Source organism: Oncorhynchus kisutch, linkage group LG19 (assembly GCF_002021735.2).
Source record: "Oncorhynchus kisutch isolate 150728-3 linkage group LG19, Okis_V2, whole genome shotgun sequence".
Taxonomy (NCBI): Eukaryota; Metazoa; Chordata; class Actinopteri; order Salmoniformes; family Salmonidae; genus Oncorhynchus; species Oncorhynchus kisutch.
The window spans coordinates 51,526,436-51,553,433 of NC_034192.2; the positions used below are offsets into that span (position 1 = coordinate 51,526,436).

Below are 26,998 nucleotides of genomic sequence, written 5' to 3' on the forward strand. Positions count from 1 at the left end.
AACATGGTTTTGTGCTTTTTAATTTTTTTATATATATATTTTTTTTTACAGTTGACAAAATAAAAGATTGTGCCATGCTATGTTGCCTTGGGTCTCTCTTTATGTAGTGTTGTGGTGTCTCTCTTATCATGTGTGTTTTGTCCTATATTTTTTTATCTTTAATCTCAACTCCTGTCCCCGCAGGACGACCAAATAAGAATTTGTTCTTAACTGACTTGCCTAGTTAAAAATATATAATATAAATTATATACAATATAAATTATGTTTTCCGGAAACCGTTTGTACTGCTAGGAACCTGTTTTTAGGATGGTCTGTGTTTGGGGGAAACTGTTCACTGTTGCAATTTCGACATTTCCGGTCCACATGTAAACTCATTGTTTTTAGTTTGCACGGTAGAGTATTATAGTTACTGTAGATATAATATATATTGACAAAGTTACTGGTTCTCCCACTTTCTTTGATTATATAAGCGACATTCATAGACTGTAAGCATGAAACTACTGACACACAACATGTTGACCTCTCACGTGAAAGGGGTAACCAAAGGATACCCTCTCCTCATCAAGGTAAGGAAGTCTGCTCAAAACTACTTGTAGTGTTGCGGCAACTTGCAATGTGTTAAATGCACCACGTATTTAGCTAGCTAATATGTGTTTATTTTCATCCCGTTTGTGCGGATCCCAGGCGACGGAGGTGAAAGTGAGTGAGGTGGAGTTTAATCCCAATTTCGTGAGTCGAATGATCCCCAAATTGGAGTGGAGCGCCCTGGTTCAGGCGGCTGATGGGGTTAGTCCGTCTGTCTGACTAACACACTTGTACAAAGTCATTTCAAGCTACTGTATCCAACAGAGGTAGAATAGTTAGCTAGGCCAACAGCTAGATGACATGTACACTAACTATACTTGGGTCTGATACAGAAAGGCTTTACCTAAAATATTGTTAAAGTGATTGTGGTTGTATGGCAATATCACTGTCTTCCTGCATATCCTAATTCCTAACTGTGGTCTTTTCTCCAGCTGGGTCATCTCCAAGATTTACCTGCAGAGCTCGTCACGGACTATGAGAATAATGAAGACTTCCTGCGTAAAGTACACCGGGTTCTGCTGGAGGTGAGGTTCACCATAAATAACCTGTTGTTGTTCATTACTTAGTTCTATCAACGACTATTTTGGTCAATAGAAAGAAGCATAATACATTTATTATGGGAATATGAGGACATCTAGTGGTTAGGTAGAGTCTCCGTCATGTTCCCTCTTGGCACTTTCATTCTGCTTGATAAAACGTGATTGTAGGTTTAACCCTATTTTCACACACACGCAGAGTAACTACAGGTCATGTGACGTTTATCTGTCTCTGTCCAGGTGGAGGTGCTGGAAGGGTGTCTGCAGTGCCCAGAGTCTGGCCGTGAGTTCCCCATCTCTCGGGGGGTCCCCAACATGCTGCTGAATGAGGACGAGGCATAGAGGAGGGGGTTATACGCTAACCCACCCTCCACCCCAACCGTTCATTGTATGGGACTGCTGGCATTAGAAGTGAGGGGAAAACTGGACTCTTGTTTGAGTGGATAGGAAGAAATACCACACTGTTGAATTGGTTATATAGTATAGTACCTTGGGCAATGAAATGTGAACACACTGCTGCCCCAAGAAAACCACAGAACGGATCTGAATGCTGTCCAATATCTGTGAGCTGATTTTGTTTTATTTATTTTTATAGAAATGTTTCGGTGGATTTTTTGCCGTAGAAGTACAACTCCTTGGTTTCCTTGGTACCCTGCTTTCCCTTGTAATTAATTTACACAGATAAATAAATACTGGTACACATCAACTACATAATGTAAAAAAACAACAACATATCAATACTATATTTAGTCATGCTTGAAAGGTAAAGTATGTTAAACTGTGATAGTTAAAGTCGGCGGTTTACATACAATTAGGTTGGAGCCATTAAAACTCGTTTTTCAACCACTCCACAAATTTCTTGTTAACAAATTATAGTTTTGCATGACACGAGACATTTTTCCAACAATTGTTTACAGACAGTGAATTATAAGTGAAATAATCTATCACAATTTGGTTTACATACATTACATTTACATACACAAGTTGACTGTGCCTTTAAACAGCTTGGAAAATTCCAAATGTCATGGCTTTAGAAGCTTCTGATAGGCTAATTGACATCATTTGAGTAAATTGGAGGTGTACCTTCAAACTCAGTGCCTCTTTGCTTGACATGAGAAAATCAAAAGAAATCAGCTAAGACATCACAAAAAAAAATGTAGATCTCCACAAGTCTGGTTCATCGCCGGGAGCAATTTCCAAACACCTGAAGGTACCTCGTTCATCTGTACAAACAATAGTATGCAACTATAAACACCACTGGGACCACGCAGCCGTCATACCGCTCAGGAAGGAGACGAGTTCTGTCTCCTGAAGATGAACATACTTTGGTGCAAATCAATCCCTGAACCACAGCAAAGGACCTTGTGAAGATGGTGGAAGAAACAGGTACAAAAGTATCTATATCGACATGACCTGAAAGGCCGCTCAGCAAGGAAGAAGCCACTGCTCCAAAACCGCCATTAAAAAGCCAGACTACATGGGGACAAAGATCATACTTTTTGGAGAACTGTCCTCTGGTCTGATTAAACAAATATAGAACTGTTTGGCCATAATGACCATCGTTATGTTTGGAGGAAAAAGGGATGCTTGCAAGCCGAAGAACACCATCCCAACCATGAAGCACGGGGGTGGCAGCATCATGTTGTGGGGGTGTTTGCTACAGGAGGGACTGGTGCACTTCACAAAATAGATGGCATCATGAGGAAAGAAAATGATGTGGATATATTGAAGCAACATCTCAAGACATCAGTCATGAAGTTAAAGCTAGGTCGCAAATGGGTCTTCCAAATGTATAATGGCCCCAATCATACTTCCAAAGTTGTGGCAAGATGGCTTAAGGACAACAAAGTCAAGGTATTGGAGTGGCCATCACAAAGCCCTGACCTCAATCCCATAGACAATTTGTTGGCAGAACTGAAAAAGCATGTGCGAGCAAGGAGGCCTACAAACCTGACTCACACCAGCTCTGTCAGGAGGAATGGGCCAAAATTCACCCAACTAATTGTGAGAAGCTTGTGGAAGGCGACCCAAAATGTTTCACCCAAGTTAAACAATTTAAAGGCAATGCTACCAAATTCTAATTGAGTGTTTGTAAAGTTCTGAACAAATGGGAATGTGATAAAATAAATAAAGGCTGAAATAAATCATTCTCTCAACTATGTCACATTCTTAAAATGAAGTGGTGATCCTAACTGACCTAAAATGGGATTTTATCTAGGATTAAATGTCAGAAATTGTGGAAAACTGAGTTGAAATGAATTTGGCTAAGGTGTATGTAAACTTCCGACTTCAACTGTAAATCATTAAATCAAAGTGTATTGGTCACGTACACGGTTTAGCCTGTGTTATAGCGGTGCAGCAAAATGCTTATGTTACTAGCTCCTAACAATGCAGTCAAATGTCAAACAGCTAAAATATGCAGAAAAATACACAAAAAAAGAAAGGAAAGAAATTAAGGATGGCGGGACGAATCCAATTAATCCAATTAACAACGAATCCAATTAACAACCCAAATAGCACTCTAGCAGTATCAAAATGCAATCTACATATGTACACCGGGGGAATTTACACAACCTAGACTAAGAATGATATGTACAGCAGTAGATAAACTATATATAAAAGTATGTGGCCACACATTCAAATTAGTTGATTTGGTTATTTCAGCCACACCTGTTGCTGACAGGTATATAAAATCGAGCACACCGCCATGCAATCTCCATAGACAAACATTGGAACCAACGTGGCACTATCATACGATGCAACCATTCCAACAAGTCAGTTTGTCAAATGTCTCCCTTGCTAGAGCTGCCCCAGTCAACTGAAAGTGCTGTTATTGTGAAGTGGAAACGTCTAGGAGCAACAATGGCTCAGCTGCAAAGTGGTATGCCAAACAAGCTCACAGAACGGGATAGCCGAGTGCTGAAGCTCGTAGCACATAAAAATCGTCTGTTCTCGGTTGCAACACTCACTAGTGAGTTACAAACTGCCTCTGGAAGCAACGTCAGCACAAGAACTGTTCGTCTGGAGCTTCATGAAATGGGTTTTCATGGCTGAGCGGCCACACACAAGCCTAAGATCGCCAAGTGTCAGCTGGAGTGGTGTAAAGCTTGACGCCATTGGATTCTGGAGAAGTGGAAATATGTTCTCTGGTGTGATGAATCACACTTCACCATCTGGCAGTCCAACGGACGAATCTGGGTGTGGCAGATGTGCGGAGACCGCTACCTGCCCGAATGCATAGTGCCAACTGTAAAGTTTGGTGGAGGAGTAATAATGGTCTGGGGCTGTTGTTCATGGTTCTGGCGTGGCCCCTTAGTTCCAGAGAGGGAAAATTGTAACGCTACAGCTTATAATGACATTCTATATGATTCTAGATAATCGCCCAACATCAGCACCCAATCTCACTAATGCTCTTGTGGCTGAATGGAAGCAAGTCCACGCAGCAATGTTCCACCATCTAGTGGAAAGCCTTCCCAGAAGAGTGCTGCTCTAACAGCCTCCAAACAGGGGACCAACTCCATATTAATGCCCACAATTTTGGAATTAGATGTTCGACTAGCAGGTGTCCACATAGTTTTGGTCATGTACTGTATATTAGAGTGAGCTATGTCAAGTATCCAGTATATAAATACAAATGTGGTGTGTATAAACACTGTAACTAAAATACAATGTACAGTAGTAGAAATATTAGAATGAGCTATGTCGGGATACAGTATTTAAATACACAGTGTGAAACGGGAGTGACCAGTGGTTCAATGTCTCTATAACATGGGACAGCAGTGTTTGTGTGTGCGAGCGAGCGAGCGAGAGAGAGAGAGAGAGAACCATATCCTTGAGTTTGTTGTCGCAGGCAGGAGAACAGCTAGGGGATAGATGACGTGGCGAGTCATGACTATATTTGGACTGAGGAAAAGCGAAAAAGCTCCAGCCAGGGATAAGTTGTTTTTGAGGAAGTATTTTTATACCCACACATTGCAATTCTACAACTAACCACTAGGCCCCTTTGATCCATTAACCCCAGGTCCGACAGTAACACTGGCTGTTGCCAAACATCCCTAGATCCACGTAGGCTAAATTTGCTCTGAGCAGCCATGGGGGTGCACCGTCTGAGGCTCTGGGGCACAGCATGTTGAAACAAGAATGTGTTTGTTCCCAAACTTCCCCTGTAGTGTTATCATTTTTAGAAACCTTGCAAGGAGAGAAAAAAGCCTGCCACAAGCCTTTGGGCTGCTTACGTCTCTTACTCTCTTTCTCTTTGTAGTACCTACCCCTTCTACTTACTGCAATTACAGCCTTGGAGCCGAAACTATAATAACAGTATAATGGGATGGGGAGAGAGCTGCAATAAAAGCCTCCTTTGACAGATTAACAGTCCCGGGCTTCTGAACTGTAATTAACAATGAGACTGGGAAGAAGAGTAAGAGAGAGGGAAGGAGGGGGAGAGAGAGAGAAAGAAAGAGACAGGGTGGGACTGAATAACTGGGCTACTCATTTATTATAACTGAAAATTAAAAGATTGAAATAAATACTAGATATGGGACAAGTGGCCTACATTTATGTAGGACACACTTAGGAGACATGTCACAGTTATGGAAATAACTAGAGGGAAGACGAATGAGACCATGATCAGTCAAATATGACAAGCCAAGGAATTAGCAAACTCCATCTATAACTTTTTTGCTTTGCAATGGAGACTGGGTAACATGGACAAATCATGGACAGATTTTAGGCCTGGCTACTTATCAAGTGGTGGTTTTGACATGTTTCAACAAGATACTTACCTGAGGATAGAAGGGAGGCCTGTGCAAACCCTTTTTGTGGTGTGGAGATTTTCCAAAAATATATCTGCAATTTGTGTGTGTGTGTGTGTGTGTGTGTGTGTGTGTGTGTGTGTGTGTGTGTGTGTGTGTGTGTGTGTGTGTGTGTGTGTGTGTGTGTGTGTGTGTGTGCTCTGAATTGATGAGAGGGAGATACCTACATAATGACACATACCCATCACCCACTGTGTTTCTCTGTCTCTCGTTCTGTCTGTTGCTTTGTCTGTCTGTCTCTCTCTTTCACACACACCTTGCATTGCACACTGAAGTTACTGTCCCACAGCTCTGGATGATTTATTTTTCTTGCCAAGAAATGAAAGAGTGGCATCAGACCTTTTTGCTGTAGTGGATCGTTTTTCCCCCTCTGATATCCACATCAGAAGAATCAAGAGGGTTAGATTGTTCTTAATTTTCTAAGGATGGGACTGTACCAACGCTTACCCTAAGCTCTATAATGTATTTAAATTTTTCTGGAGGAGTTTTTTTTTTCGGGAGTACAAATATTTCTTCCATGGAGGATTTAATCATATTCTAACTTGTATGTAGTGTGAAATAATTTGACGAGCCAACCATGCTGATTGGTTTACATCAACATTTTCTCAAAATGTTTGTAAATTCATAGCCCATGACTATAATTTATTTAATCAGTGAAGTCACCCTTATAGCAGGAATCCATAGCATTCAGTTCCGATAATAAAAAATACAAATAATAGTGATTTTTTCTTTCATTTGCTCAGAGGCTGTCAGAGAGGAACATGAACAAACATACACTTTCCAAATTATTTGATAGAACTTTGCAATGTAAGACATGGGCTGAACTCTTAAATTTACATTACATGTTTGTCATTTAGCATTCTTAAATTGTAAGAATTCTTTTTTCACTTATTTGGCAGATTGTTTTCGGGGTTTTTACGTGTTAGAAGTTTTTCAAACGTAAATTCCCTGTTAATAAAGTTTACACTCTGGGAGTTGCTAAAACATTCGCCAGTGCGCATTGGATTCCACACAGGTCCTCAGTGCGCATTGGACTGCACCGGACAGACACAGACTGAAAGATTCCTGAAGATTTCATATGGAGCCGAGTGAGTCCGTTCACCAATCTGACCACCGGACTATGTGGCTGACCCACCTCGCCTTGCTGCTGCTCCGGCTGGCGGTGTCCGCGGAGGGGCTCTCCACCTGCCAGTCATTCAGCCTGGATGATCAGAAGTCCAAGCGCATCGAGGCCGTTCGTGGTCAGATCCTCAGCAAGCTCCGCTACCGGAGCCCACCGGAGCCCCCCGCACCGAGCCCTCAGCCCGAGACTGTGCCCGCTGAGGTGATGCTGCTCTACAACAGCACTCGGGAGCTGCTGAAGGAGCGTGCGCGCCAGGCCGAGTCCGCGTGCGACCGGGAGAGCAGCGAGGAGGATTATTATGCAAAAGAGGTTCAGCGCATAGACATGCTTCCGCAGCGCACAGACATCAGTGAGTGGCGCTTTCCACAATTATATTTTCAATATATGTCGCAAATCAATCGTGGTCCCTTTTTATGTAAGTGATTTATATATATAAAAAAACTTTGTACAGCACTATAACGCATATGCGTAATGATTTCCAACCACCAATCTGATTACAAAAAATATATTTTTTACAGATACTTTTGAAAAACTACGTGATTACTTATTGGATTACTTTTACATTCAGAAAGGATGTTCGCGGAAAAAAATACATGATGACATATTTTTGTTTTATCAATGACATTCAATTCAGCACTGAAAAAATGCGTTCCACCTGAGTGTCTGACCACAGGTCAGAGACCACCATGATGACACACCAAACGCTTTTGATGGATCCTTTTTGTCTTCTTCTAATGCCTCGTAACGGGAAAGTAATCCAAAAGTAACCAAGTAATCCGATTGTGTTACTGAGTTAGGGTAATCCAAAAATTACGTTGCTAATTACAATTTTGGACAGGTTGTAACTGTAACCGATTACGTTTAGAAAGTACCCAACTCAACCCTTCCTACCACCCTTGCCAAGTTGTCAACCATTTGTCAGATACCTCGATGATTTAGGATATGTGTGTGAGACGCTCGGATAGGCTATACAATATTTAGCTTATATTGTAGATTCAAATCAAACTTTATTTGTCACATGCACCGAATACAACAAGTGTAGACCTTACCGTGAAATGCTTACTTACAAGCCCTTAACCAACAGTGCAGTTCAAGAAGAGTTTACCAAATATTTACCAAATAAACTAAAGTAAAAAAAGAATAACAAGTACCAATAAAATAACAATAACGAGGCTATAATACAGGTGGTACTTGGTAGTCGAGGTAATTTGTGCATACAGGTTGAGGTGAAGATTGCATATTTATTAATGAATTGATGTCCAGGTATTAGTATTTCCAATAAGTCCAATATCTCTTACCACTCCCATAGATGCAGTGAACCCTCCAGTCCCCAGCCCATATTACAGAGTGGTGGGATTCGATGTGAGTGGTGTGGACAGGAACTCCAGCACCCTGGTCAAAGCTGAGTTCAGAATCTACAGAGCACCCAACCCCCAGGCCCGCACCTCAGAGCAGAGAGTAGAGATCTATCAGGTACTGACAACATTACACCATCACTTACCCGCACCAGGTAGACCCATCACAATACCATATACCCACTCCAGGTGTCACAATACCATATACCCACTCCAGGTGTCACAATACCATATACCCACTCCAGGTGTCACAATACCATATACCCACTCCAGGTGTCACAATACCATATACCCACTCCAGGTGTCACAATACCATATACCCACTCCAGGTGTCACAATACCATATACCCACTCCAGGTGTCACAATACCATATACCCACTCCAGGTGTCACAATACCATATACCCACTCCAGGTGTCACAATACCATATACCCACTCCAGGTGTCACAATACCATATACCCACTCCAGGTGTCACAATACCATATACCCACTCCAGGTGTCACAATATCCTAGAACTGCAACTGCAATACAGTGGAGTCTGAAATGATTGACACCCTTCATAAAAATGAGCAATAACGATTGTATAAAATTAATAATACAGAGCTATATTGTATGCAAAAATGTTTTGGGAAATTATATTATTTTATAATAATACTATTGCTCAGAGAAAGAGATTTTGTTTAACAAGTAATCATTTGTTTCTCTCAGAAAGGTAGGGGTTGAAATCATTGACACCACTCAGATTCTTATAAATAAAGTAGTCAAACGTTTAGTATTTGATCCCTTATTCCTAGTTTGTGACTCTACAAACGTGTTGGATACATTTGCAGTTCAGTTTGGTTGTGTTTCAGATGATTTTGTGCCCAATAGAAATGAATGGTAAATAATGTAGTGTCATTTTGGAGTCACTTTCATTGTAAACGCTCCCTTGTGCCAGCTGTGGACTGATGTTCAAGAGCACATCTACAGAGGGTTACACGCTATCCTCTGGTTCTCTTTGTTTCTCCCTCTATGTCTCTGTCAGGTGATAGAGCCAGAAGAGCCAACAGGACCCTCGCAGAGATACATCGATTCCAGAACTGTTCGCCCACGGACCAAGGGGGCGTGGCTCTCTGTGGATGTCACTGACACTGTGAAGGACTGGCTGGCTCATAAGGGTACGTTGACAAGCATATCACATGGCTCTATACTCCTTTATCTACTTAACAACATTCAAGGTGTCACGTAAAATGTTCCTTGACACCTTGAATGTTGTTAAGTTAGTGGTTATTGCACACGCATTTAGAGGTATATATCTGTTTTCTCCTCTTACCATCTCTCTACCTGTACTTTATCCTCTCATCCTCCATATCACTCTTTCAGAGAGGAACCTGGGTTTGAAGCTGGGTGTTCACTGTCCATGCTGCACCTTCGTTCCCTCCACCAACAGCATTGTGTTCAATAAGAGTGAGGAGCTGGAGACACGCTTCGCAGGTCTGCTTGTTGTAGAACTTGTTTATGTTAAGTAACATAGACACGTAACACATGGCTCTTTTTTTAATGATTGAGCTTCTCAATTCACTTACACACAGCATTCTGGCTGACAAATGTTCCCATTACAGTATGTCTCCATGAGATCACTCCACACCAACCCTTTCTCTCGCTCCTCCTTCACCCCTCTCCCTCATTTTCCTCTCCCTCCCCCTCTCTTCCTCCTCCTCTTCCCAAGGTCTGGATGATGAGCTGCTTCAGCAGCAGGTGCGGAAGCCGGGGGCTAAGGGCCAGGTAGAGTTTAGTACTAAGACCCCCCACCTCATCCTCACCCTGCTGCCCAGTGACAGGGTAGACAACCCGGGCAAAAAGACCCGCAAGAGGAGGGCTGCTGCAGACACCACCACCTGCTCCAGGTAGGGGAAACACTGATCCAGAAGCCAAAAACCTACATTGTTATCTACAACCATAGAATATACTTATCAGCGCTATCTCTTTATTTTGGTCTTTGATATACAGAATCACTGCATATTTGTTCATAGACACATTATTGATGATTGTTTTATTGTTGTTATGAATCTATTGGAGGCTAATAGGGAGTCTGCTAGGCTTGCTGTCCTGAAACTTATTAAGTAGCATATATTCTGTGTGGATCAGAATGAAAGAGTGTTTTCTGTCCATCTCTCCTACCTGTTGTAGGAATTCAGGCGCGGGCTGCTGTCTGCGATCTCTCTACATCGACTTCCGCCGGGACCTGAACTGGAAGTGGATCCACGAGCCGAAGGGCTACAAGGCCAATTTCTGCTCTGGCAGCTGCCCATACCTCTGGAGCGCTGACAACCACTACAACATGGTTAGTTAACCCCCAACCACTTCAACATGGTTAGTTAACCCCCAACCACTACAACATGGTTAGTTAACCCCCAACCACTACAACATGGTTAGTTAACCCCCAACCACTACAACATGGTTAGTTAACCCCCAACCACTACAACAAGGTTAGTTAACCCCCAACCACTTCAACATGGTTAGTTAACCCCCAACCACCTCAACATGGTTAGTTAACCCCCAACCACCACAACATGGTTAGTTAACCCCCAACCACCACAACATGGTTAGTTAACCCCCAACCACTACAACATGGTTAGTTAACCCCCAACCACCACAACATGGTTAGTTAACCCCCAACCACCACAACATGGTTAGTTAACCCCCAACCACTACAACATGGTTAGTTAACCCCCAACCACTACAACATGGTTAGTTAACCCCCAACCACCACAACATGGTTAGTTAACCCCCAACCACCACAACATGGTTAGTTAACCCCCAACCACTACAACATGGTTAGTTAACCCCCAACCACTACAACATGGTTAGTTAACCCCCAACCACTACAACATGGTTAGTTAACCCCCAACCACTACAACATGGTTAGTTAACCCCCAACCACTTCAACATGGTTAGTTAACCCCCAACCACTACAACATGGTTAGTTAACCCCCAACCACTTCAACATGGTTAGTTAACCCCCAACCACTACAACATGGTTAGTTAACCCCCAACCACCACAACATGGTTAGTTAACCCCCAACCACTACAGTGGCATAAATGTTCTATCACCTCAGTCACAGTCAGGTCTTATGGCTTTATTACCATACACTCACTTTTACAGCATGGCTATACAAGTAGCTGAAATGTCCTGTCATCTCAGCACCCTGCACAGTCCGTTGGTTACACATCCCAGTGCTCCTAAAGAACCATATTGTTCAACACAGTAGTAAGGTTAGATGGAAGTACTTAAAGGGTTAGTGCGCCCAAACCGACTCCAATTAGTTTCCTTCCCTGTAAGCAGTCGTGGATATGTGGTGGTGTGACAGAGTTATATGATGTATTGTTTAGCTGCTGCCTTGGCAACAGCTAATGGGGATCCATAATAAACCCCAGGAAGAGGAGCTGCTGCCTTGGCAACAGCTAATGGGGATCCATAATAAACCCCAGGAAGAGGAGCTGCATGGGGATCCATAATAAAGACAAATACCAAATACAAATATGGACAAGTTATGAAAGCAATCAATGCTTTGGTTTAGTTTCCCTGCTACTGTTTCCACATGCTAACGTTTTAGCATTTGTGGCACAAATCCCATTCAAGTCACGCAACCGTTAAAATTTTTCACTCATAACGTTCAAATCATCTATAAGTGACTTTGTTGAACTTCACAGTCAGTCAATTTTAGATACTTTCGGATGGTTTGGATATGACGTGCAAAAAATTATAATATCGGTCCCATGACTTGAATGGAATATGTGCCACAAAAGGAAACAGTGCCAGGGAAACTAAACCAAAGCATGGATCACTTTCATACCTGTTCAATGTAAGGACACCAATGTGTCATTTTGTAATTTGGTTGAACTCTCTCTTTAAGTAGTGTTTTTGGGATATTTCATGTTCTCTCTCTCACACACACACAGATCCTGCCACTGTATAACAAGCTGAACCCTGAGGCGTCGGCATCTCCGTGCTGCGTACCTCAGGACCTGGAGCCTCTGACCATCGTGTACTTCATGGGCCGAACGCCCAAGGTAGAGCAGCTCTCCAACATGGTGGTCAGGTCCTGCAAGTGCCGCTGACGCAGGAGCCCAGCGACGGGAGGGGGAAGGAGGAGGAAAAGAGCTTGACAAAACAACGACTACTTGTGCTCCTCAAGCAAAAAGGACAGACTGACCCTCTCTGTCTATATATTCAACCCTTCATTTCACTTACACAGTCGGAGTCTGGCACAGGCTGTTTTTTTCCAAATCTCACAAGTATGAAACTGAGAAATTGTCTTCAATTGTGGGTCTTTTCCCCACTTTCATAAGGTCAAAAATACTGTAAATATCTTATTAATTGAAATAGCTTTATTAAACTTTATTTCACATTTTCAAAATCTGATATTAAAGTGTTTTGGTTGGAAATACAATGTGTGCTTGTTGCATAAGATTATGTGAACTCCACCAAGTAGCTTTAGGCAGAGATCTGTGTGCATTTCCTAAAGGGAGACGATTTGGATGTGAACTGTTGATGTGAGCTAGTTTTCCTTTGGGCTGCTAGAGGGAGAGAAGGAGATGGAGAGAGAAAGAGGCTGAGAGAGGATAGAAGAGAAAGAGGCTGAGAGAGAGAAGAGAAAATGACAGCGCGAGAGAGGGGAGTGAGCAGAGGACAGAGAAGGAGAAAGAGCGAGAAATATGAGACGGGAAGCAAAATAAAGGATAGAGTGAGGTTGTGTGTCCAGGCAGTAGAGGCCTCTAGCCAGCTCTCTGCGGTAAGGGCTGAAATCTGCTGGCGTAAACAGGATGTGAAAGATTTCCAGAGCGACCACTCACGGAATGCCAGATTTAAACCCGTTCAGGGTTTGTGGTGAGAGGAGAGGAGGAATGAAACAGAAAGGAGGTTTTCAAAGGAGAGACATGGGCTGATAGGCCCAATTTGGAACACATCCACATTGGACGGTGGTAGCCATTTTGTAGCCTTAGCAAATTTGTAACTATTAGGTCTGGCATGGTAGGGCTTTGCACAGCTATAACCACACTTTTTATTTATTTGTCATTTACTTCTTACTTGATTGCTGTTTGTATAAAATGTTATGGTCATATTGATAACATTGATCCAGTCACACAAATCAAAGTTTGGCCACGTTAACCACTTTTGATAAGATGCATAAAAACTCAAAATACATCCACCCTGGAACTCAAATTATATTTAGGCCTTCTGGTATTTCAGTGGTTTGAGAGAGAGACTGCAGTGTTCTGTATGTTTATCTCTAGGCTCTGTGTACTGCTGTGGTTGACACTGAACCTAGAGAGAAACAGAGTGGGGTCTGTTCGGCTGCCAAGTCGGTCTGCTTTATGCGCCAAACACAGAAAGGTGATGAAAAATAGATAGTGCCTAGAGAGTCGGACATAGTAACCAGACTGTACCCCCATTAACCCTCTCCTCCTCCCCCAGTCCCTGTGAGCCTTTCTGGGGCCCCGCCCGTCCCTGTCCAGCCTCTCTGGGAAAAGGAGGTTTGGCCTCTCTGTAAAGGGGAAGGAGGGGTGAGAGGACATGAGGGGGGTAGACCCCTGAGTGGCTGGCAGGCTGCAGGATGGAGGTGTGGTGAGGTCCCACCCCTCCGTCCCCGGCTGTAAACCAGCCCAGCATCTGTTAGTCCTTTCCACCTAACCACCCCTTACTATATTCAACCTGCACTTATCCCAAAGTAACACTCCTCTGGGTGTCTGAGTGTGTGTGTCTGGGTGAGTGACTTTGAGACGGTGCTTGTGTGTGTGCGTGCTTGTGTGTGTAGTATGTGCACATACAATCTGACATCCCTTCTAGCCCCACCCACACCCCTCCCCAAGGCCTCTCTACACAGTATATCATGTTGTTATCTCATCAGTCTATCAAACATACAGTATTGTAGGTTTGTATAGGACTTTTCTTTATTTAGAAAAGCACAATTCTATTTGAAATACCAGTTTTGCACATACACATTCAGGGCAACAGAACAGCGTCAAAACAAACAAGTTATACAAGCAGAGTATTGAATATCCCACATGCTGAAGGACACTGGATATACAGGGACATGGATCTCTGACACCAGATCTAAATGGTTATTAAAAAAAGTCCATCCACTTTAGTGTCATTTAAAAACGGTGTCTGAGGTTTGGGCTGAGCTCCAGTAGCAGGACAGCAGCCTCTACACCTATGCAGAGGAGCTGTTGTACTACACTTGGTACTATTTCTCAACCCAGTGAGTCTGACTTCACTGAGCTGAGACAGTTTATATATTCTATACCTGTGCTGCTGAATACATTCATTGGTTTTCATACAAATATTTCTCAATGGTGACTGTGGTCCTCAGTCAGTGAGATCTAATAAATTGTTGGCCTGGTCCACATTGATCCCTTTGATCCATTGATCCCACATTGAGCTTTAAGGTCTGCTTCTCCTTTGAACACTAGTAATAAAGACCAGCCTTAGTATCCCCCTTCAGGACCTGTGTCTGTCAGTTTGTTCAGTCTCTGAGATGGGGGAGGGGTGGGGGGTTAGTGGAGGGGACTGCATGTCACGGTGTCAGTCTCTGAGATGGGGGAGGGGTGGGGGGTTAGTGGAGGGGACTGCATGTCACGGTGTCAGTCTCTGAGATGGGGGAGGGGTGGGGGGTTAGTGGAGGGGACTGCATGTCACTGTGTCAGTCTCTGAGATGGGGGAGGGGTGGGGGGGTTAGTGGAAGGGACTGCATGTCACGGTGTCAGTCTCTGAGATGGGGGAGGGGTGGGGGGGTTAGTGGAGGGGACTGCATGTCACGGTGTCAGTCTCTGAGATGGGGGAGGGGTGGGGGGTTAGTGGAGGGGACTGCATGTCACGGTGTCAGTCTCTGAGATGGGGGAGGGGTGGGGTGTCAGTGGAGGGGACTGCATGTCACGGTGTCAGCCTCTGAGATGGGGGAGGGGTGGGGGGTTAGTGGAGGGGACTGCATGTCACGGTGTCAGTCTCTGAGATGGGGGAGGGGTGGGGGGGTTAAAGGAGGGGACTGCATGTCACGGTGTCAGTCTCTGAGATGGGGGAGGGGTGGGGGGGTTAGAGGAGGGGACTGCATGTCACGGTGTCAGTCTCTGAGATGGGAAAGAGGGGGAGGAGTCGGCGGGTTAGAGGGGGGCTGCATGTCGCTGTCCCTCCTCTCCTTCAGCTGCCTCCTCATGCGGTGTATCCGGGTACGAGGACTGACACCTCCCTCAACCGTCTGGTTCCGGTCACTTAGCGTGTCCGACGACTCGTCGATGTAGGCCAAGTTCTCCCCGAAGAAATCTAGCATCTTGCAGCCTGGCGGGGTGGGCAAAGGGGGCATGGGGAGCGGCATGGGGAGCGGCATGGTGGAGTTGGGTGACTTGGGGAGTTGATGGAGAGGCACAGGGAACCGGACGTCCTCCCTGAAATATACCAGCCTGGATCCTCCATGGCGTCCCCTCTGTTCAGTACAGAGAGACCCACTGGGGTCAAAACTAGCAAAAGGCATCCTCCGCACTGGCATACACATGTCAGAGGTGTGAGAGTCAGAGGAGGAGACAACTGATCTGGAGTCAGACTCTGGAGACTCGGACACAGAGCCCGACTCCCATGGCATCATCATTATCGCAACAGGATCAGGGTCATAGTCTAACTCCATCACGGAGCGCGCCGAAGGCATTGACAGTGACCTCGCAACCGTCCGCCCCTCTGACCTCGCATTGACCCTGCAATCTGCCCTCAAACCTACCCCTAGCCCCATCCCTGGTCCTAACCTCACCCCTTCAGTCCTAACCTCACCCCCCCCTAACCTCACGACCTCCAGACGGGTCATGGAGCGTGTGACCCACCTATTGGGCAGATATCCGTTCTCCCCTGTGGCGCCCTGCCTGCCACGGTGCCCCAGCGCCCCCCTGCGGACCCGTTGCCGGGTGCTGCGTCTCCAGCGGCGCCGCTGCAGCAGGAAGGGGTCGTTGAGTTCCAGAGGGTTGGGGATCCGGAAGTCCATGGACATGTTCTGGATGTTCTGTGTCCAGTCTGTAGCATGGGCCCTCAACTCCTCCATCTGAGAGAGAGAAAGGGGAGGGAGAGGGAAAGAGTCAGAGAAAGAAAGAGAGAGGTGTCCCAGAGACCCAGAGAAAGCCAGAGAGACAGAGGATAAGTAAATATTGACAGTACAAATCCAAATTGCCTTTCAGTAAAATCTTTGTCCAGATCTTGTCATATGGACCCTTTCACCAGCCCTTCCAATCACTTGGTTTGTGTCCCACTCACTACCACTCACCTCAGCACGTGTTTTCTTGGACAGAACCCGCAGCCAGTTCCCGATCATGGTGAGTATGGAAGCAAAGTAAGCCAGGCCAAACACTATCCAGAGCCACACCAGGGGCTTAAACAGATCTCCGTCCCGCCGGTTAGCACCTACGCACAAGGACATTGACGCATTGGAATCGCATGGACTCGAAGGAGCACAAGCATGCACATACACACAAACAAAAGGGCTTAGACAGGTCCATATCCCTATGAAATATCAAGTGTATCTTTCACAGTGTGTATACTGATAGAAATGTGTAGTGTGTGTACTCTCCAGAGTCTGTACTGTCCAAAGTGTGTACAGTGTCTTTCATGTAACAAGTGTTCACTTCGTACCTGCTACATAGTCTCCGAAGCCGACCGTGGTCAGGGTGATGACCACAAAGTAGAGCGCCTCCAGAAAGGACCAGTCCTCCACTTCCTTAAACACCAGCGTTGGCACGGCGAGGAAGATCAGACAGCCAATCAGGATGGACAGAACAGCAGACATGACCCGCACATAAGTGGGACTGACCCGCCGCTTCTGAGAGAGGGGCAGAGAGAGAAGGGGACACAAAATAAGAAGGGAAAGACTGAAGAATTAAAAGATGGAGAGATGAGGGAAAAAGGATGGAGAGGGTAAGATCATCCTCAAGATGATCAAATAATGTGCCTTTTCTTTGATAAACAGAAACAATCATTTTTTGTTTTTTTTAGTACTGCAAAGTTACATTGGGAAGTATCTAATGACTGACTGAATGTTTAAGCCGGCTTCTGTTCTACTTGTGTGTAACATGTTTCAAGTGCTAGAGACTCCAAGATGGCCTCTTCTGTTTACAGCACAGTGACATCACTTAAGCAGCCCCTGAGACAGGCGAGAACAATGAGATGACATCCTGTAAATGAAGCAGCCACTGAGACAAGACAGTCTAACCAGGAAGAGTGTCTCCATCTTCCACACGGCCTTCCTCAGCCCCGTCCCCATGTGGTCCCCGACACCAGCCAGCAGGAAACCAAACATAGGGATCCCTACCAGGGCATAACACACGCAGAACAGCTGGCCCCATTTGGTCCTGGGAGACAGGTTGCCAAACCCTGCGGACAGAGGGAGACCATATACATTCACCTATATGTTAATCTATATCATTTAAAAATGATTCAATTCACCAGCATGTCTATTGAGGTTCATTGTATTTCTGAGATTGGATCATTCATTTTCTGTCAAATTCAAAATACACATCTGGCTGACTAAGTTATTACCAAATGGTTTGCAGGAGGGAAAAATGAACAAAGGCTCACCGATGGTGGTGATGATGGTACCGCAGAAGAAGAAGGCGCTGGCCAGGTCCCACCTGCTAGTGAAGTTGGTGGAGCTGTGTTTGACATCCAGGCCCGCCTCCACTGCCTTCACCACACTCTGACAGTACAGAGACAGAACAGACAGACTAGGGCTACATCTGGGGTCTGTGTTCTTTTTAGGATTTTAGGTTTTAGTAAATAAATAAATATAAAATTACCAGGAATTCAGCTAAAAATGTGTTTAATTTAGGAAATCTGTTTCCAAGTATATATAATAAATCAATAAAAGACGTGATCATGTCTCAATGTCATTTTCATTTCAAAGCCCTTTTGGTGCCTAGTTGTGATTCATTTATAAATTATTCTAATTATGTTCCGGCCCCCCGACCGACCATCCACACTGACATAAATCATCCCATGGCTGAATGTAGTTGCCTACCCCTGGGCTACACCTTCTCAGTGGGGGTTCTACATGGGACTTTGTTTAGGTGAGGTTCTTCTCAGATGTGTTTTAACTCGTCTGTCTGTTCAAGTGTATGCTTTCACTCTCTGAAGTTATTCCTGCCAAGGTGTATATTATGTGTGTTTATGTCTGCTTGCTCTGGTGTGAGCGTGTCTATCTCTCTGCTCAAATGTGTGTGCTCTATGGTGTGTGTGTCTATCTCTCTGCTCAAATGTGTGTGCTCTATGGTGTGTGTGTCTATCTCTCTGCTCAAATGTGTGTGCTCTATGGTGTGTGTGTCTATCTCTCTGCTCAAATGTGTGTGCTCTATGGTGTGTGTGTCTATCTCTCTGCTCAAATGTGTGTGCTCTATGGTGTGTGTGTCTATTTCTCTGCTCAAATGTGTGTGCTCTGGTGTGTGTGTGTCTATCTCTCTGCTCAAATGTGTGTGCTCTATGGTGTGTGTGTCTATTTCTCTGCTCAAATGTGTGTGCTCTGGTGTGTGTGTGTGTCTATCTCTCTGCTCAAATGTGTGTGCTCTATGGTGTGTGTGTCTATCTCTCTGCTCAAATGTGTGTGCTCTATGGTGTGTGTGTCTATTTCTCTGCTCAAATGTGTGTGCTCTGGTGTGTGTGTGTGTCTATCTCTCTGCTCAAATGTGTGTGCTCTATGGTGTGTGTGTCTATTTCTCTGCTCAAATGTGTGTGCTCTGGTGTGTGTGTCTATTTCTCTGCTCAAATGTGTGTGCTCTGGTGTGTGTGTCTATTTCTCTGCTCAAATGTGTGTGCTCTGGTGTGTGTGTCTATTTCTCAGCTCAAATGTGTGTGCTCTGGTGTATGTGTACCATGATGAGATCGCTGAGGTTCTGTGCGGTGACACAGGAGTGGTTTTGGAGGAAGTCACGTGTGGTACGGAGCAGCTTCTCGTGCTCCTTGCTCTCCTGGGGGCTTTCCAGGGTCCGGAACACCAGCGCCCCTATCACCAGGTATAGCATGACCCCTGCCAGCAGGGCCAGCAGGGTGGGGCACCGCATCGCCCCGAGCACACCCCCCCACCACAGGAGTCAGGTTTCGCCAGGGTCTGTTCTACGGCCTCTTCCACGATACACACGGTGGCACAGCTGCATGCACACACACAAACACACACACCATTTTTAGTTTGGTTTTACTATCCTTGTGGGAAACAGAAGTCCTCTGTTTTCCACAAGGATAGTAAAACAAGGGGAAAAAATTGTTGGCCCCCACAAGGGAAAAAAGGCCATTTTAGGTTTAGGGGTTAGGTTTACAACTAGGATTAAGATTAGGGTTACATTTATAGTTAGGGGTTTAGGTTAGGTTAAGGGTTAGGGAAAATAGGATTTTGAGTGTGTGTGTTCAATGATGATGATGATCTCTTTCTGGAAATATAAGATCAGGAACAACTTGATAATGGGGATTATTTGAGGAGCTATATCAAGGAAAAAACAACACAGAGCAGGGTGGTTCTCTGGTCATTTTCAGAACATGAAAGTGTGAGACAAGATATGAAGTTTAAATCCATTTGAATTCATTAACTTTTTGACATCGTCCCTTCTGATTGAAACAACATTCTCCAACATGTTTTCCCGTGGAAGAAGTGGTCAGAAAGTGACTTTTTGGACCTGAATGCCAGAACATTCAGGAGATAAATGGTGCTCAAAGTTAACCCGTTTTGCAGAACCCGGCACACCATGAGACATACATATCTTCCCCACTGGAAAAAAATATTTTAAATGCTTACAAACAGGGTTGTGAAACTACTTGATCAACTTTTTTAAAGAAATTAAATAAAAATGTAATTTAACCTTCAACATCAATTACCTAAAAATGCCTAAACTATGAATTTTTTCATATTAGCATATGTTTTAACTTACTTTAACCAACTTTACATTATCTGAGGTTTTTGTGTTGTGCCCACCATTGGTTGAGACACAGCATGCTCCTGGATACAGGGTGGGTGTCATTTCTATCATAGAAATCTAATTAATAGAATGGACCTAACGATTCAGACCACTGTAAATGAACTGGAACACCATTGAAATGTTTACTTCTAATTAATACCACAAAGATGGCCGCCGGTCCACCTGTGTTGAATGTCAAATTAAATGGTCATGTCCATTCCATTGTCTAGATTTCTATAATTTCAATAAGTTTCCTATGGAGGATTGACAGTATAATTTAAAACAAAAGATATTCCCATTCAAGTCAACATTCTCTACCATCTTTGTGGTAGCATTTGAAAGTTGACATTTCAATTTAATTGCCGTTTAAGTACAATTAACAGCCAAAACATGACAACAACCCTGTATTCAAGAGCATGTTTTGTCTCAACGGGGTACAACACAAAAACGTCTGATGTTGTAAAATAGGATCTATGGGTGTTTTCACACGTGGTACCTTTCAGACATTCTTTGTGAATTGAGTGCGGTTCGCTTAATTTTTTTTTGCAGTGTGAACACTCCAAAGAAACTCAGACTTCTCAAAAGAGCCTCAGAAGCGAACCGAACTGAAAGCATCTCCAGAGGTGATTGGAGTCCGGTTCCGGCAATGTGAACACACAGCTCCCCAGGTTCACTTGTCATTATTCCCGCACAGACTACTGCAACACCGTTTCCCCTGCCATAAACCCACACACTAGACTACTGCAACACCGTTTCCCCTGTCATAAACCCACACACTAGACTACTGCAACACCGTTTCCCCTGTCATAAACCCACACACTAGACTACTGCAACACCGTTTCCCCTGCCATAACCCCTCACACTAGACTACTGCAACACCGTTTCCCCTGTCATAAACCCACACACTAGACTACTGCAACACCGTTTCCCCTGCCATAAACCCTCACACTAGACTACTGCAACACCGTTTCCCCTGTCATAAACCCACACACTAGACTACTGCAACACCGTTTCCCCTGCCATAAACCCACACACTAGACTACTGCAACACCGTTTCCCCTGCTATAACCCCTCACACTAGACTACTGCAACACCGTTTCCCCTGCCATAAACCCACACACTAGACTACTGCAACACCGTTTCCCCTGTCATAAACCCACACACTAGACTACTGCAACACCGTTTCCCCTGTCATAAACCCACACACTAGACTACTGCAACACCGTTTCCCCTGCCATAACCCCTCACACTAGACTACTGCAACACCGTTTCCCCTGTCATAAACCCACACACTAGACTACTGCAACACCGTTTCCCCTGCCATAAACCCTCACACTAGACTACTGCAACACCGTTTCCCCTGTCATAAACCCACACACTAGACTACTGCAACACCGTTTCCCCTGCCATAAACCCACACACTAGACTACTGCAACACCGTTTCCCCTGCTATAACCCCTCACACTAGACTACTGCAACACCGTTTCCCCTGCCATAAACCCACACACTAGACTACTGCAACACCGTTTCCCCTGCCATAACCCCTCACACTAGACTACTGCAACACCGTTTCCCCAGCCATAAACCCTCACACTAGACTACTGCAACACCGTTTCCCCTGCCATAACCCCTCACTCTAGACTACTGAAACACTGTTTCCCCTGCCATAAACCCTCACACTAGACTACTGCAACACCGTTTCCCCTGCCATAACCCCTCACACTAGACTACTGAAACACCGTTTCCCCTGCCATAACCCCTCACACTAGACTACTGCAACACCGTTTCCACCTGCCATAAACCTTCACATTGTTGCTACAAATGAGAGGAGATGATGATGTGCAGGTGTAACAATTTTGCTTCCGTCCCTCTCCTTGCCCCACCCTGGGCTCGAACTAGGGACCCTCGGCACACAACAACTGACACCCTCGAAGCATCGTTATAGCCCCACAAAAGACGCGGCCTTTGCAGGGCAAGTTGAACAACTACTTCAAGGTCTCAGAGCGAGTGACGTCACCGACTAAAACGCTATTAGCGCGCACCCCGCTAACCATTTCACTCCGGTTACACAGGTTCGCGGAAAAAAATATACATGCTGTTTTTGGATATTGATTTGTGTTTGTCAAGGAGGCACAGAAATTCCAAAATATGTTTCTAGTTCAGTTCAGATGATTTGTTTTCAATATGTGATCTATTGGCTAAGAGAGCTTCAAAGGCTATTTATTCGATTGTGGAGTTTGAATAGTGTGAGAAGACAACATCGGGTGTACAGTTTTCAATGAGAGCATTATTCTTCTGCTATTATTTATGTGGCAAATAATATTTATGTGTTAATAGTATCTTCTGATGACGGTTATTATGCCTTATATTTTATCTAAATGGAATATATTAACTTCCAAAATATAAGTAGGTATCATCTAGCTGTCCGATAACACGTTCTGATGGAATAGCTTGTCCTGCACTTCGTAAAAACCCAGAACGCATTGAGTGAATGTTGGAAATTACTTTACTTTTTTAAATTTATTATAAAATAGGTATGGTGGGGTATGCAAAAAGGTCAAATTTTAAATAAAATACAATTTTATCTCACATGCAACCGGTGTAGACATTACTGTGAAACACTTACTTACGAGACATTTCCCAACAACGCAGAGTTTAAAAGGAAATAGTAACAATAAAATAACAATAAGGACATATACACAAGGAGTACCAAATAAGTGCCATCTCTTGAATGATTCGGCATTCATGTCCAAAAGTCACTTTAGGCAAATATGTATATATGATTTCATTCAAATCAAAAGTGGTGCTGTCAAAAAGTGATTGAATTCAACTGGATTTACCCAAAGAGGAAAGTGTGACTTTACTACCGTTAAGACATCCCGCTCTAAATAACTCACTTGTCCACGTTTTATCCATCCTGAAGATCTGGTGATGAGAGTTCTCTCTCCTCTCTCTCTCCTCTCTACTAGGCCCAGGGCTGAAAGGGGGAATAATAGTAGGAGGGTTCAGACCAGCGTCTACGTTAGTGCCCCTGTCATAACAACACACACTGACACTCACCAGACTGTCCCGGATATCAACTGGCCAACATTTTTAAACGATTAGCCTCTGCCAACCTGCTAAACATACATCTCGCTGTTAATCTAAGTATGTTCAGGATGCTTATCTTTATCTAGTTTAAACAGTTTGTTTTCTTTAAATGATATTCACCTCCAGAACCAGAAGATGGCCATGGTGTTTCAAAGAACTGCGTCAACTTTCTGATATTTCCCGGAGTTCTGTTAGCATTCTGATCTAATGGAACGCATTGGTTTGTATGGACGTCTATGCATTGGCTGAAAATGTATTATTTGTTATCGTTGTCTAGACCTATCCTGGCATATTTTTAGATCTTTGTAAGATATGTGTGTTTGATGTGTTGTGAAATATCCCAGCTCAAACAGCGTGGCATAAATTGTGATAAATCATCATGTTTCCAATGTATTGCAGTTAAAAACAAAAAGGAGTGCAGAACTGCCAAGGAGGGAAGAGGCTTTGGCGCCAGTCTCCACCTAGCTCATGAGATGGATGTAAAACAGCAGGTTATTTGTCTAATGATTCATATTTTAGGGTACATTTGTCATAGCATTACATTTTATTGTATCAGTCATTTATATTGAGAGCTTAAAGATACATCATAAAGAATGTTTCCAACATTTCCCTCGGCATTTGATATGGCCAATGTTCTTTGGAAGGACAGTTTTGTTACCCAAATCACTGACTGAAAGCTATGAAACTGTTTTTGAGGAGAAAAACAATTGACAGTCATGCAAGTAAGTAAATCATTCAATGAAATGTCAAAAACAGATAATGTCCCCAGATACATTTGAGGGCGGCAGGTAGCCTATTGGTTAGAGCGTTAGGCCAGTAACCGAAAGGTTGCTAGATCAAATCCCTGAGCTGACAAGGTAAAAAATCTGTCGTTCTGCCCCTGAACAAGGCAGTTAACTGATGATGAGAGTTCTCTCTCCTCCTAGGCAGTCATTGTAAATAATCATTTGTTCTTAACTGACTCGCCTAGTTAAATAAAATGATGTGCTAAAATATTGTCTATAAAAAAAACTGATGACCCCACCAGAACCAAAGCCTACACTTGAACACAGAAACACGTTATACATACGATGATGCCGGTTAGTTCGCCCCTTGCAATCCATACACCACAAACAAGTACATAAATGTCTTCTCAGACAACAAATACTGTATATTACTAATAGGTGAGAAAATAAACCAATCTGAACAAAGCAACTGACTTTAAATCCTACCTGAGTTCAGGAGAAACAATGAAGTCTGAAGAACCAGTATGGTATGTGCTTCTTGGTGTCCAGGCTCTTCTCACCATCAAACGCTCTGTGAGTAGATGTGTGTATGTCCAAAAGCTCACAGAGGAGAAGTGTGTGTCCACTAAGTGTGTGTGTGTTCCTGGCAGTGGGAAAGGTGTTTCCCCATGCTCAGGACTCTACATCACTGTGATGGAGGAGAAGAGGGATTCTAGGAAGTGTGTGTGTGTGTGTGTGTTTTTGTCTCTCATAGGGCCAGGAGTTAAGACACTGCTTTTTTCCAGTAATTCCAGCACTGTCCACTGGTGTTGCTGCAGGTAGGAAACTCTAGGAAATGTTCTGTAATTGACACATGCTTTCTCCAATCCATCAATCAATCAATGTCTGGTTGTGCGTATGTGTTTGGCAGAGGGATTGCCAAAACCAGGGGAGGTGAAGTTCAGCAAATCTTAAATCGCACAAAACCTATTATTTAGCAGGGAATATAATTTGTAGATCAGTAATTCTACACCTCAATTTGCTCAGCTTGAGCTGATATTGAGCAAATATTATTCCCTGCTAAATACAGGGTTTGTGGGATTAAGATATGCAGAATTACACCACCCCTGGTTTAGGAAAAGGCGAAGTGAGAGGGTTTTCGTCACCCAAAATATGTCCACGTTATTAGTATATCATTATTTATACTGAACAAAAATATAAACGCAACCATTTCTATTTATTTATTTATTATATTTTTTTTAGCCCATTTTCGGTGTATCCAAGTGGTAGGCCCAGTCTTGTCTCATCGCTGCAACTCCCGTACGGACTCGGGTGAGACGAAGGTCGAGCGCCGTGTGTCCTCCGAAACACAACCCAACCAAGCCGCACTGCTTATTGACACAATGCCCACTTAACCCTGAAGCCAGCCGAATCAATGTGTCGGAGGAAACACCGTGCACCTGGCAACAATGTCAGCATGCACTGCACCCGGCCCGCCACAAGAGTCGCTTGTGCGCGATGAGACAAGGACATCCCTGCCGGCCAAACCCTCTCTTAACCCGCACAACGCTGGGCCAATTGTGCGCTGCCCCATGGGTCTCCCGGTGCGGCTGGCTGCGACAGAGCCTGGACTCGAACCCAGAATCTCTCGTGGCACAGCTAGCACTCAAGAGGCCCACAAACGCAACAATTTCAAGGATTACAGTTCATATGAGGAAATCAATCAATTGAAATAAATTCATTAGGCCCTAATCTATAGATTTCACGACTGAGGAAACAGATATGCATCTGTTGGTCACAGATACATTTTTTAAAAATGGGCCTCGATCTTGTCGCATTATTTCTGTGCATTCAAATTGCCATCGATAAAATGCAATTGTGTTTGTTGTGCGTAGCTTATGCCTACCCAAACCCTAACCCCACCACGAGGTACTCTGTTCACAACGTTGACATCAGCAAACCGCTCCCCCACACAACGCCATATGCGTGGTCTGCGGTTGAGGCCCAGTTGAACGTACTGCCAAATTCTCTAAAATGACGATGCAAGCGGCTTATGGCAGAGAAATTAACGTCCAATTATCTGGCAACCGCTCTGATGGACATTCCTGAGACATTTGCCGCATTGTGTTGTGTGACAAACTGCACATGTTAGAGAGGTCTTTTATTGTCCGAAGCATAAGGTGCACCTGTGTAATGATCATGCTGTTTAATCAGCTTCTTGATATGCCATCCCTGACTGGGGGATGAATTATCTTGGAAAGGAGAATACTCACTAACAGAGATGTAAACAAATTTGTGCACAAAAGCTGAGATTAATAGTTTTTTTTGTGAGTATGGAACATTTCTGGGATCTTTTATTTCAGCCGATGAAACATGGGACCAACACTTTAGATGTTGTGTTTATATTTTTGTTCAGTGTATTAAGCAGGTGAGGAGTTTTTGTGTAGGGGGGCAAATAGTGTCGAATTTAGTCAAGATAAAAAAGTATGGCTATTTTGATACATGCGGCTTATTTGATCGAATAGAAGTTTCGTAATGCATATCGGCTACGTGTGTACTGATAAGTGTGATGCTGACTTCCTGAAAGAAAAAAAACACTAAATCGGAGTTGTCCCTGTTGATATTTGAGCCGGTCTATGCATATTCATGAGCCAGCATAGCATCTCACTCTCCATTGAATACAGGTGGTTGACATCAACACCCCTCATCGAATATTGAAATGTGTTCAGATAACAAGATGTATCCACCAATCGAAAGAGATACATAGGTGGGAGGTTGACAGCCCGCCGTTCCACTCTGTGGACAACGAAATGCATTGTTAGGGTGGAGACAAGCATCTCA

General features: G+C 44.0%; 3 protein-coding genes across 4 annotated transcripts; 2 read left to right on the forward strand and 1 right to left on the reverse strand.

Moving 5' to 3' along the window:
* Window positions 1-313: 313 nt before the first annotated feature.
* trmt112 (tRNA methyltransferase activator subunit 11-2) lies at window positions 314-1,969 on the forward strand. The gene is made up of 4 exons (XM_020509362.2): window positions 314-566; window positions 685-786; window positions 1,017-1,109; window positions 1,362-1,969. The coding sequence occupies exons 1-4, from the start codon at window positions 492-494 to the stop codon at window positions 1,461-1,463; spliced, it is 372 nt and encodes a 123-aa protein (XP_020364951.1). The 5' UTR covers window positions 314-491; the 3' UTR covers window positions 1,464-1,969.
* A 4,114-nt stretch (window positions 1,970-6,083) lies between these two features.
* tgfb5 (transforming growth factor, beta 5) lies at window positions 6,084-12,841 on the forward strand. Its single transcript, XM_020509510.2, has 7 exons — window positions 6,084-7,404; window positions 8,365-8,528; window positions 9,436-9,568; window positions 9,774-9,884; window positions 10,120-10,297; window positions 10,581-10,734; window positions 12,354-12,841. Exons 1-7 carry the CDS (start codon window positions 7,011-7,013, stop codon window positions 12,510-12,512), a joined length of 1,293 nt encoding a protein of 430 aa, XP_020365099.1. The 5' UTR covers window positions 6,084-7,010; the 3' UTR covers window positions 12,513-12,841.
* Window positions 12,842-15,249: 2,408 nt separating this feature from the next.
* LOC109910193 (potassium channel subfamily K member 2-like) lies at window positions 15,250-25,303 on the reverse strand. 2 transcript variants are annotated; one of them, XM_031797414.1, is made up of 8 exons: window positions 24,665-25,303; window positions 23,261-23,340; window positions 19,290-19,565; window positions 18,004-18,121; window positions 17,639-17,799; window positions 17,062-17,248; window positions 16,697-16,833; window positions 15,250-16,477 (listed from the first exon to the last, which is right to left on the reverse strand). In XM_031797414.1, exons 3-8 carry the CDS (start codon window positions 19,476-19,478, stop codon window positions 15,515-15,517), a joined length of 1,755 nt encoding a protein of 584 aa, XP_031653274.1. In that variant the 5' UTR covers window positions 19,479-19,565; window positions 23,261-23,340; window positions 24,665-25,303; the 3' UTR covers window positions 15,250-15,514. The 2 variants fall into 2 exon arrangements, with proteins under 2 accessions (XP_031653274.1, XP_020364918.1); XM_020509329.2 differs by lacking the exon at window positions 24,665-25,303 and having other exon boundaries at window positions 23,261-24,315.
* Window positions 25,304-26,998: the final 1,695 nt, after the last annotated feature.

Excerpts from the sequence above, each read along its gene's own strand:
- trmt112 (XM_020509362.2), top strand. The coding sequence starts at position 492 with ATGAAACTACTGACACACAACATGTTGACCTCTCACGTGAAAGGGGTA. Across the intron at positions 567-684 it reads GATACCCTCTCCTCATCAAG|GCGACGGAGGTGAAAGTGAG; the intron begins GTAAGGAAGTCT and ends TGCGGATCCCAG. Across the intron at positions 1,110-1,361 it reads TACACCGGGTTCTGCTGGAG|GTGGAGGTGCTGGAAGGGTG; the intron begins GTGAGGTTCACC and ends GTCTCTGTCCAG.
- tgfb5 (XM_020509510.2), top strand. The coding sequence starts at position 7,011 with ATGGAGCCGAGTGAGTCCGTTCACCAATCTGACCACCGGACTATGTGG. Across the intron at positions 8,529-9,435 it reads AGAGAGTAGAGATCTATCAG|GTGATAGAGCCAGAAGAGCC; the intron begins GTACTGACAACA and ends TGTCTCTGTCAG. Across the intron at positions 9,569-9,773 it reads GGACTGGCTGGCTCATAAGG|AGAGGAACCTGGGTTTGAAG; the intron begins GTACGTTGACAA and ends TCACTCTTTCAG.
- LOC109910193 (XM_031797414.1), bottom strand. The coding sequence starts at position 19,478 with ATGCGGTGCCCCACCCTGCTGGCCCTGCTGGCAGGGGTCATGCTATAC. Across the intron at positions 18,122-19,289 it reads ACCTCAGCGATCTCATCATG|AGTGTGGTGAAGGCAGTGGA; the intron begins GTACACATACAC and ends CTGTACTGTCAG. Across the intron at positions 17,249-17,638 it reads AGATGGAGACACTCTTCCTG|AAGCGGCGGGTCAGTCCCAC; the intron begins GTTAGACTGTCT and ends CCCCTCTCTCAG.